This window comes from Talpa europaea (genome assembly GCF_964194135.1).
Source record: "Talpa europaea genome assembly, chromosome: 7".
NCBI classification, from domain to species: Eukaryota; Metazoa; Chordata; class Mammalia; order Eulipotyphla; family Talpidae; genus Talpa; species Talpa europaea.
In genome coordinates this window covers 22331165-22343572 of record NC_140074.1, presented here as the reverse complement: position 1 = coordinate 22343572, position 12408 = coordinate 22331165, and the positions used below count along the sequence as shown (strand labels likewise).

At 43.2% G+C, this 12408-nt stretch overlaps 1 protein-coding gene across 2 annotated transcripts in view; it reads left to right on the top strand.

The window, feature by feature from the left end:
- Positions 1 to 12408, top strand: part of ADAMTSL1 (ADAMTS like 1) — a gene marked incomplete at both ends in the record, with an annotated part of 350834 nt that overhangs the window by 300979 nt on the left and 37447 nt on the right. For both annotated transcript variants that reach the window (XM_084239275.1, XM_084239274.1), the window contains one exon: positions 224 to 358. In XM_084239275.1, the coding sequence (XP_084095401.1) occupies positions 224 to 358 (135 nt within the window). The remainder of the gene's footprint in view (positions 1 to 223; positions 359 to 12408) is intronic.

The following is a 12408-nucleotide window of genomic DNA, read 5'->3' as shown; positions in this document are numbered from 1 at the left end:
CTGATTCTTGCTACTGACCTCATTGTTTCAGGCAGCAAATATTAAGTCTGACATTCAGAATCACCTTGCTAGGCCCACCTTCTCTATAGGAAAGTGATAATAGAAGACAATGATATTAATGCCTGCCACATACACAGAGGCACTTCTTGCTGCCACCTTTCGCTCTCAAATGTGGCCTTCATGCTTTAACCTGCCTGACTTACCACCATGTGCCTTCTCACAGATCCCCCTCAAGTCCCTGCGCAGTTGGAAGACATCAAGGCCTTGCTCTCAGCCACTGGACCAAACCTTCCATCGGTGCTGATGTCTCCTCTGGGAACACAGCTGGTCCTGGATCCTGGGAATTCCGCTCTCCTTGGTGAGTCCAACCCTCTGGAACATTGGGCCAAAATCCAGGGCTGGACAGGATTTATGGATGGGTGACCGCTTGCAGGTGGGAGGGAGGCAGCAGTAGGGGGTGGCCAACAGGAAATCACTAAATTGCCTACAGAATCCAGACTCACCAGTGGAAACTTGGCTGGCTTTCCATATGAGGTGAGTGCAGTTCTTAGTCTGGAATCTAGCCTGTCTCGATTCCAACGTGGCTCCCTTCCGAATCCTCTTGGGCTGACGCCACAGTCCAGCTCCCCTCAATCAGATTGACTCACTGAACTTTAAGATGCAGCAGTAAAGAATAGCTCCAGTGCCTCCTCCCCTTGCCAACACTATCCTAGTATTCTCCCATGACCTCCTCCCACCTGAACTAGGGTTATAATCAACTTTGAAGGAGAAAGCTGCCATGTCAACACCCTTCAAAAGGTAGACAGTCTGTTTAGGCCAGCCTTTTGAAAGTAGGGCCCAAAACCAACCCAGACAGACGCCACAAGGCAAGTGTTAACTTCATCAGGTGGGATTTCCTGGACATCTGTCACTAGGAACCCCCCACCAAGTTAATGCCCACGTGGCTGTCACTCTGGTGGCAGAGCTGTGTAGGTAATTGTGTATGTATCCACATCCTGAGCCCTCACACCGGGATCATGGAGATGTCAGAGGAACCTCTATGTCCCTGTCATAACCTTGCAAATGGTCAAGTCCAAGAATTCGTCTGCTTTCAAAGGGCCCAAGGGAAAAAATAAAACAGGCCTATAAAATGGTCCCACTAACTCTATATGACCCCAGCTCTTGGTAATGGTAGCTGGAACTATTCTCTTGGCTCAAAGTTGAAAGTTTCTCTCTTCTCCCTACCAAGTAGCAAGAACAGGAGGCTAGTCAGTTCCCAGCCATACTGCTGATGACGTATCAACATGGTCACAGGGCCTGGTCTCTTTAGAAATATAACACAGAAAGGTTATACAATTTTTATTGTCTTCTGAAATTAGCAAAGAGTGGTTCTAGCTTATGAGTATATGGAAAAAGCTCCTGATATTCCTATTTCTGGTTTCTGTGACAATAAGCAGAGTAACAAGTGGCTCTATTCTGTTTCCCATAACTTATACAAGCTTGGCATTGAGATTTTCCATGTCATGTTGATCAGAATTCATAGCAGTTTCAAATGGTATATTTTCTTAGACTTATGGATGGTAAACTTATTCCAAATTAAATATGTGTGTGATAAACTTTTTATTTTAGACGCGTTGCTCTGAGAAATTGTTATACTATTAGTCATAGTCCAGCCACTATAAGCTATACAGCAATTGTTCATTTTTCAAGTTCAATAACTCCTTGGGTCACTCAGGTACCTTTCAGCATGCTGGAAAAGTTAACCCGCTCATATTTTTCTATGATAGTTTTACTCTCTTTCTTACTCTGAAATAATGTTTTGTCTCATTTTAGCCATGAGCAATAAGAATTTATTGTGCCTTATGTTGCTGCATTCCATTGCTAGTTTATGGTGCTTTGTTACCTTAGACTGGTATTTAAATCTAACAGGTCATACTTGCCTCAGTATCCCAGCTCACATCCAGACTGCTGCATTTGAATGAGACAGCAAGTCAATATCTAAAAAGACCCTGAATGTCACTATCCAGGCCAACAGGACTGTAGTGATGAATGCCAACATGAGGAAAGATCCTATGTTAATTGTGGAGATGAATTAGGGACTGACGTCAAGGATCAGAAAGTAGGTCGCTGAGACAGACCAATCTTGCCAATGCTTTGGAGCTGAGTTCTGAAGCATGGGTGGGATTCAAATAGGCAGAAAGGAAGGGAAACAGGTAGTCAAGGTGATGAAGATGCCATAAGCCTAGAAATAAAAATGTCTGGTGTGTGTAGCAATTACCTGTTCAGAAACAGCTGTAAAATACCACTGCTTTTAAATTGATGATGGACCACTAAACTGGACTAGAAACTAGATCATCAAAAGGGGCAAGTCTCAGCCAGAGACTCTCTTTTGACTCAGACACTCATCACAAGCATTCTACTACCCTTCTCCACCTTGAAGCTGCCACCTATTAAGTCATCCGTATCTGTCAGTACAGTTGCTCCCATTAGGACCTGCTTCTCCCATCTCTGGCTCCTATTTATTGGTGTTCCTCTCAGGTCACTGTGTGCTCTGGGTACATTAAAAGGGACAGGGAGACCAGAAAGGAGATTCTCTGCAGAGTACTGGGCACTTAGAATATTAAGTGTCATCAAATTATGAAGGGCCTTGGTTATTAGACTAAGGGAGTCAATTTACTATATACAAAATTGGGACAGCTCTTTAGAGCATTTTAAGTTGGAGAATGATGTTGTAAAAGTAACATTTGACAGCATTAATCTGACATTCTTTAAAAGAAATCAATAGTGAGGAATTTTAATGAATAAACCCTATTTTGAGGGTAACAGATGTTCTAGATTAGGATGGAAATATGTGTTGAACACACTGCCCACTGCCAAGCTATCCCTGATCAAACATGACATTCTTTTTCACTTAGCCCAGGTGTTGCCTTACAATTCATTTTAACATTCCCACCAAGCATGGTGGTGGTTGATATATAGGATGAAAGCCACTTGCCAACCCTGTTGTAGCCAGTTAATATAAGAATCCCATGTTTGATTTCTCCCATTTCTGAGAGTAGGAATGCAGCAGATTCAGAGGACTCCCTGGTTGTCTGGCACATGGACAATAACTCATGAACCTTGATTCAGATATTTTTGTAGAAGGAAGAGCAAACAGGAGATTTTGGATTTTAAAAGTCATAGGTAAAAGAGCTGACTCTTCTCCATTAAGGCTCAAGCACTGTGCTTCCTAGTAGGTGAGTCTATTCCAGAAATTATGGTAGAGCTATCAGACACTGGTGCTGATCACATTTCAAACCACAGCTTCGACTTTCGAGATGTGACTGAGCAACACACATGTGAGTCCATCTAGGCCCCACTTTCCATAGCAGAGAGATGAAGACCTGGAGCTAGTGAGCCCCTGTTGCTCTCATGCCCTTGACTACATCACATAGACATGGAAATGCCCAGTGGAGGTTTGGCCATGCAGAGTAGACCCAGGCTGGCTAAGCAAGCCATGTGATCAAATTTTTTGCCCTGTTTTGTAGCTGTCCTCTGTGAAGTAGGCCTAGGCTGTGCCAAGTGTTCTGGGGGGGAGGCCAGTGCCCATGCTAACTCCTTTGGTGGTCTAGACCCAAGCAACACCCCCAAAGAGCTCCATTTTTAGATGAGTAGCATCTGATCTGTTATTTCTTTCATTTCTTTTTTTTACGTTTAATCCTTGTTTTTTTTTTAATTGAGGTAATATTTGGATACACTTATCAGATATTACTACTGTATTGTACCCCCCACCAACTCACCCATAGTCCCCCAATATAGGCTATTGTGCTTCCTTGTCCCTTTGATCTTACCCCTCCTCCAGTGCTTCCCCTATTGGGCTTCAGTTCTGTAATCAGCTATCAAAGTTTAGTTTGTAAGCTAGTCTTTATCTGACTCTTAATTTAGTTACTTTGTATCCCACATGTAAGCAACATCATCCAGTACTTATCTTTTTTTTCTAACTTACTTAATTTAGCATTATCCCTTCCAGCTCCATCCTTGTTACCACAAATGATAAGAGTTTATCTTTTTTGATAGCTGAGTAGTATTCCATTGTGTATGTATACCACATCTTCTTGATCCACTCGTCTGTTTTGGGGCACTTAGGTTGTTTCCATAATTTAGCTATAGTAAATACTACTGCAATAAATATGGGAATGCAAATTTTCTTTCAAATTAGTGTTTTTGAATATTTGGGGTAGATGCCTAGGAATGGAATAGGTCAAAGGGCAGATCCATTTTTGATGTTGTGGAACATCTGTCTATTCCTCTCCATAGTGATTGGACCAGTTTGCATTCCCACCAACAGGGTAGGAGGGTTCCTTTTTCTCTGTATCCTCACCAGCACTTGTTGTTTCTGATCTTTTCAGTATGGACCATTCCTAAATGTATGAAATTATGGTCTTGATTTGCATTTCTCTAATCATGAGCAATGGTAAACATTTTTTTCACATGCCTGTTTGTAGTTACATGGACACTTTTAAGAAATAATGTCTCCTGGGGTTGGCAAATCATAGTTCATGGACCAAACCTAGCTCACCATTTGTTTTTTGTGATTAAAGTGTTTTTGGCACACAGCCACACCCACTCATTGTATATGCATTGTTTATGACTTCTTTCACACCATACTGGTAGGATTGCATGCTTGCAACAGAGACCATGATGGCCCCCAAGTCTAAAATATTTTCTATCTAGCCCTTTTACAGAAAATGTTTCCTGATCCCTGTTTTAGTCCATCCACCTCACGTGGAAAGGATGCTGAGGTCTAAGGTGGTGACCAGACATCTCCTATTTCTAAGCAGGACCATTGATAGTTCCACTGGATCACCCTGCCCTTGACCTGGTCACTGGGTTACGCTTTCTCCATGAAGTGAAAGAGCTTGAAACAAGCAAAAATAACAAAACTGATTGGAGTAGAAATCTTTCTCAGGGAGGTCAGAAAAGAGAGAAAATCTGTGTTATCAACTGTTTTTTAATATTTGGGGTAGATGCCTAGGAATGGAAGAGGTCAAATGTCAGATCCATTTTTACTGTTGTGCAACACCTCTCTATTCCTCTCCATAGTGGTTGGACTGGTTTGCATTCCCACCGATAGTGTAGGAGGGTTCCTTTGTAGAATTTGATGACCTCAGGTGCCTCTGGTAAAATGAGATGCGTAATTATTCTATTGGATTATTGGATTATGAAAAGCTTAGTCCCTTTCCCTCGTATATCTCCTTTATGCCCAGTACCTTACAGAATATAGCCCTAAGGTTTGTCCATGTCCTATATTTTAGTCACAAGCCCTCCTTTGTGAAGGAGCAAGCACCAGCTCCCCAGCCGGAGGGAGCCTTCGTGACATCTCTGCTAGAAACTCATGTCCTGTTAGCTCAAGCACAGCCTTTCCTCATGTCTTGTGATTTACCAAGAGGGCAGAGATGCAGTCATTAGAGGCTGAGTTTGCAGAGTAAAGAGTTTTTTTGAAAGAAGTCATTGTGCCTGGCCCCTCCTCCAGCTGGGCACTGGAGGGGTACAGCCAACACACACAGAGCCTGCAGCAGCATCTACAAACTCCCAGGGCAGCAGGCCCCTCAGCCCCAGGGCTTTGCTCTGGGAACAGCCCTGCTGACTCGGAGAGAGACGAGGCCCACATACCGCTGTCTTCTGACCTCCTGACACAGGATGCTTGTGTGTTTTCTTCTGTACTTGCTCACTGAAGAGCTGTGAATTGCAAAGTATGGCATGCGATATAGTTCCAAATGTTTCTGCTAAAAACAATGGTGCTCTCCTGAGCAAGAACAAGATCTCATGCTAAAAGATGAAAATTATTTCTTTATCCAACATGAAGTGGTGACTGGGCCATTCCTACATGTCATATTATGCTGGTGAGGGAGCAATGTCTGGAAACTCCAAAGCCCAGAGCTGGAGTCTAAGGTGCAACTCATGATCTCTCAGAGTAGGACCGTGCATCACAAAACAGTTGGATAAATATAAATGTTCAAATTTGAGAGCCCTGATAAAGGGCTTAAGAAGGCAATGTCTCAATCATAGATCCATTTACTCATTCAGTAAATATTTCTTGAATGCCTGCCATGGCACTGTGCTGGGGCCAGGAATACACAGTAAGGAAAACAGACAACCCTGGCCCTTATTCATTCCTTCAAGCGAAATTTGTGAGCATTTACTATGCACTGGCTACTTTCCTAGATACTAAGGTTACAGCAAATGAATAGGTGAGGATTAGCAAAACAGATAAACATACCCGCCTGGTGCAGTCTGAGTTCTGGGTATATGTGGGCGGGGGAGGGACTTGAGTCTGGTGGGGAAAGAAATTCAAGAGGACTGTGATAGAAGAGAAATTGCTGGGTACTTTTAGGGCATGTGACAGGACAGGTCTGCTAATCTGAGCACTTGGCAAGATTTCTCAAGGGAGGAGATACTTAGACTGAGATATTTGAATTGGAATATTAGGTGCAAATTATGCAAGTGAGGAGAGGACATCCCAGACACAGGAATCCCAGGGCCTCCAGGGCAAAGGAACCAGCTGTGGTTCAGAAGCAAGAAAACAAAAGCATTTGAGGAACCATCACATTAATGACTTAGGGGAGCATGACCTCAGATGTGTCTTGGGGGCAGTCAGAGCACATTGCTGGCACACTGTGAGCCCCTCTGAGAATTCACACTTTGCCCTAAGTGCAATGGGAAGTCTTTGAAAGGTTGAAAAGCAGGAGAGAGGCATCCGCTAATGTGTTTTTAAAAGCCTGCTCTGGCTACTATAGAGAGGATGGATTGTCAGAAAAGAGACTAGAACAAGTACACCATTTAGGTAGTGCAGTGTTCCAGGTAAGCGTTAACCACAGCTTAGACAAGAAAGCTGGAGAAAATGGCAAGAAGTGAATGAACTCAGGGGTGTGGAGGAAGCAATGTGGACAGGACTTGGTAAATGCATTCATATGGGAAGAAAAAAGATAATCCAGATGATTAAGAAAGTCTCAATAACATCCGATTTTTTGCTTTCCTCATTGCCACTAAGGTCCCTTTTCATGTGGTCATGACACATTGTAGACCGCTCAAGTCAAGATGTTGGAATACAAGGGAGAACTAGGCAGGCATGTGACTTTGGAAAGTCTGGTTACTAGGAGGAGAGTCCAAAGCTATCATTGCTAAATCCTGGCTCATTCCCATAATACACGTAGTTGATCTCCACTAGATGCTAGGACCTGTGCACTTCTCTCAGCTTTGGAGGAGTTCAGAAGTAGTGTGAGGAATGTAAAAGCCAACAGTGCATGAGGAAAGCCCTAAAGAATTGCAAAGGAAGCCAACAGGAAAAGGGGACTCCTTTCGTCAAAGGAGCAGTTGGGAGAGCTTAAGAGAGGAACTGTTCAAACTCAGTCCAGAAAGATGAGCGAAAGCTCTCTGAGCACTGATAGGATAGACACACACTCAGTGAGTTCCTTCTACGTCTCATATCAGCAAAGACACGGGGGATGTAGCAGAGAACAAAATAGATCAAGAGCCTTCCTCTCACAGAGCTTGAGTTATAGTAGAGGAAGTAGGAAATACACATAATGAAGTGACTCACATTGTATGTTAGAAGGTATTAAGTGCTATGGAGAAAAGTTATGCAGGGTAAGAAGAAGAGAGTGTGGCTGTGGACAGGGGATGTCAGTTTAAATGAGATGGTCTGGAAAGGAAAGACTTAAATAAGAGCTATGCAGCCTTGAGCATGTCTGGAGGGACAGAAGAGAGGAAAAGAACACATTGGACAAAAGAAGAACCAAGGTGGGGTCCTTGAGGCAGGGAGATGCCTGGTGTGTTCATGGAACCACAGAGGCCAGTGTCATGTGGCAGAAGTGCTGTTGGAATTGTGTATCAGAGAGAGACCGTCAGAGAAGTCAGGAGGCACACAGCAGATTGTGTAAGGCCTTGTCAGTGGTCATGCAAAAATAACAGCGAGAAAAAAGTCTGTAAATGTCAATTTATAAACAGACTCAATATTGCACTAAGCATCAAGGACTTTTCCAGGATCAGGCGAGGGCAGGCAGAAGTGATTTATTGGAAATCATGTGGCCAACTAAATGTTACATAGCTGACGCCAGTAAAACTGGTTTATCAGGCTGGCTCTGGTACAAACCAATATTGCTGACTTAATTTGACTCATATGTGCAGGGCACCTGCTGCATCTACCTGGCCCTGAGCTGGGCTTCTGTAGACATGTGGCTGGCCATTTCCTTCATCAAGGGATAGAGTCACCTGAGAAGTTTAAAAAAAAAATTCAAACAGATCAATCAAGACAGAATCTCTGGGGTTGGGACTAGGCATCAGTTTTTTTTAAAGTTAATTCTCAGAACCAACATTAAATGTCCCCTGTATCCCTCACTCCCCATCTAAGGAGTGACATGGGAAAATGGTATCTTTTATCATATGGAGTATTTTTGCCTGACATTCAAGGCTCTTTGCTATTCAGACCTAACGTCTATATCCATCCTTCCATTTTATTCCTGTCTCAAGTAATTCCTCCATTACAAACCTTTCCCTAGCAACCACCACAGCCTTGAGCCTTCCTTCTCTGGAATACCCTCTCCTGTCCCATCCTTTCTAACTAAATCGTAGAGATCTCCAGGGTGCAATTCAAACCCTTCTGTGAGGCCACTTTGAAGTGCTCCAACCTGTTGTGACCTCTCCCTGCTCACCTCCTGAAGTTCCAACTCCAGACCAGGGCTGGACAGACTTTTCCTGTAAGAGGCTGGCTAGGGAATGCTTCAGCAATTGAGGGCCACAAAGTCTCCATTGCTGAGGCTCAACTCTGCAGCTGTAGACTAACGCAGCTTTGGACAATAAGTGAACAAATGGGTGAGGCTGTGTGCCACCAAAACTGTATTTCCAGACACAGGCTGCATCTGGCCCTCTGCTCCTAGCTTGGCACCCCTGTGCTAGACCACTGATGTCACACCAGCCGAACATGCCTTGTGTCATTAGAGATGGTGCCCATCTGTGAGGATGACCATCTCCCAGCTAGCTTCTAGGGCCGGGGGAGAAAAGAGGATGCATAAATATTCTCAGGCGACTAACAACAGGACTAGGCACTGGAACTTTGGTGGAGAGTAAGTGAAGCAAGTACACATATGGAGGTGTGAGGTCATCCTCCCAAATATTATAGTTATGTAAATGATTGGCGAACCAGTAAAATTTGAGGACAAATAAATGATGTATAAAACAGTCATATGTATGCACACATACATCTGTTCTTTTAAATCTCTGGAACACATTATTAAAAACAAAATCAGGACTAGGTAGCAGGCCCCTGGCTGAGATGTCCTCTGGCGTCATTTCCAGCTCTCATTTTTATTATAATTGCAACATTATCATCTGGCCCACATCCTTCCACCCTCACGGCACCCGGGACGCTTCCTGATTCTTTGGGTACAGACTGGACAGGACGCTTCCTGAACCCAGTGATGAGGACATCCACACCACAACAGGCAGTGAGTGCCCCAGGCCACATCTGTTGGGAAGCCACCTGTCATCGTGCTTATTGGGAATGCTCGAATCATCACTGCTTCCTCTCGAAAGATTGTTATGGGAACAGCATGTTCTGATGGTCAAAGGTTAGGTAAAAATTAATCCACAGTGGTGACCCGCCCCACCAGAAACTGCAGATGTGGCAAAGGAACCCTGAAGGGGGCAGCTGGCATATTTGATGAGGAGAGGGAAAGTGGAGACATATAGCCTGCCCTTTTCAAAGAGACATGGGTTGGCATCTGCTTCCTCATTTATATTGGAAGCCTGAGGTTTTATGTCACAAGGAAAATGCTTCTGATTTCCTATAGCTTTGCCCACAAAGAGCATATGCTTTGCTATAAAGAAGAAAGGTCAACATTTTGTGGTTGTTTGTGGCATGTCTTTATGCCCTTTTGAATTTTAAAGGACAAATCCAAAGAAGAGACTAGAGACCCCATAGGGACTGCAGGAAGCTCAACAGCACATATAATGTAAAACAAAAATCAATATATCAGAGGGCATTTACAAGGAAGTCACAGGAAGGAGTACAGCAGTTCTTTGGATTGGTGCACATACCCATAAATTTAAAAAGACACCAGAGCATAAGTGACACTTAAAATAGTTGGATTCAGAAAGCAAGGCAGTAAATCTCCCTGCCTAGCCACTGTTCCAAGCCACAGCAAGCATCCAGGCCTGGGCTAATTTTAAGACTCCAAATAATCAGGAAAAAGGGACCTTGAGAAACTCACTCACACTTGCTCCTGCCCTTTCCTGGCACCAGGACACAATTCCCAGGCCTGTCTGTCCTCCCCAGCACGGCTAACAGGAATGATCTAAATGAGTCCAAAGTCCTTAAAATAGACAGGTATTGAAAGTCCATCAGTGGGAAAATGAAGAACTCTACACTTTCCCTAATAAATCCTTCTTCCACCCTGAAGCAATGAACCCCAAACCAGTGAAAATATCTGCTCTGGTTTGGTGCCTCCTTGAGTCTAGGTGGTGTTAGAGGCAGCTTTATAGCAATCTCAGAGCCCGGAAGCAGACAGAAGGGAAGACATGATCAAGACCTAAGGCTGCCTGCCTCAGTGTTCAGCTGACTTGGCAGAGAGAACGGGGGTACCTCAGTAAGTAGACCTATTTTGAAATCCTCAGCATCCTCACTTGAAAAGAATGATCTTATTCCATTCAGAGTGCAATAACCACGTGTAAACAACAGAAATCCATTCTTGCCATTATGGAGCAGGAAGTAAAATCCATTCATCTCTTAAAGAACTTGTGATAGACCTCAGTGAAGAAGAGAATAAACTTTTTGGTTGAGTGATTCAACAGAAAAGCAAGGGAATCAGGCAAGAAATGAACACACATTATTTTCTACGTTGTACCAAGCACTAAACTGAACACATCACAGAAGCCCACATCACAGAATGCCTAACTGAAGGACTCGATTCTATGCCAGTTCTGGGTGGGAGCAGTACAGGGTGTGTCCCCTAACAGATAAAGACTGATGAGAAAGTAGTAAAAGTAGATGAGGAGGGAGAATAAAAAAGAGAGCTGAATGGCTACTCTGTGGGTTTAGTTTCAGTCCTCTCCTGGAAGTTCTGTTCCCATCTCTCCATCCACAGCCCATGCTGTCTGTTGAGGTCCTTTTTGCACATTCGAGCTTGCATAGCATAGTGGTTGGGAGCCAGGATCTGGAGCCAGAATGCCTGGCTCTGCCACATGCTAACAGTTGCTTGACCTTGAGTGAGTTCTGGAAATTCTCTGCCTTTGACTGTAAAATGGAGTAATAACTACATATACCTCCAGGGTTTTTGCAAGGAGTAAATGAGGTAATATATGTAAAGCACTTAGAATGGTGCCTTGGCACACAGTAAGTGCTCAATTAATGTCAGTCATTATTATTTTGGCAGTACATGCTGTTGCCCTAGCCCTCCCATTCTTGAAGTGGAAGAGCCGGGAAACTTAAGAATACCCTTGGGATAATGTATTATGTACTTGAAAGACACTGAGAATAGATCTTAAATGTTCTCACCACAAAAAAGCAATGGTAATTATGTGATATGATGGTGGTGTTAGCTAACTGATGGCAATCATTTTGCAGTATACATATAATCAACACATTGTATACCTTAAATGTAGGCTGTGTTATATGTCAATTATATCTCAATAAAGCTGGTGGGGGAAACAGTGCCCTTAGGGATGAGGCCTTGGAGGTGGGGATGAAGATACTGGATTTAGGCTTTAGTTAACCTACCTTTTTATTAACTTACCCATATTATTGCCATTTATACTTTCTTTATATTGCTAACTAATGAAAAATACAGTTTAGTTCGGTTCCTTGACCATTCCAACCTATCTCAGATAAATGAAGCAAGAAAAGTGAATGAGCTTTACCCACTTTGAAACAAAAGAATGAAAGGAACTTGAATGTACAATAGGAGTTGAACTATGATCAAGTCTCATAACCTTTATGAGTCTCCTTTAATCTTTATGAGTCTTCCTTTCACATCAGTAAAATGGGTTGATAATCTGCCTCTCTGGACTGATTTGAGAATCAAATGAAATTTAAAATGTAAAATCTTTTGTATATTCCAAAGCACCCCATAAAACTAGGTCATTGCCATATCCCTGGGGCTAGAAGCAAGGAGAGCAGCAAAAGTAGGATTTCTAGGACCTCAAGGAAAATACAGTCTCAGGGGAGATTCTGTACTTGTGAAGTCATTTTTTTTTTTCTAGCCAAAAGCAGTTCCCTTGGTTGTTCCTCTTTGCTACACTGGAATATAGATTGCATTGTTGTTTTATTAAGTACTTTGGGGGTGGGAGGGGGAGATGCTGATTGTCTCAGAGACATCAATCATAAAATCCAGAGAACTCACCACATCTGCATACACTTCATGGGGAAATAGGACCTGAGCAGCACCATGCAGCATT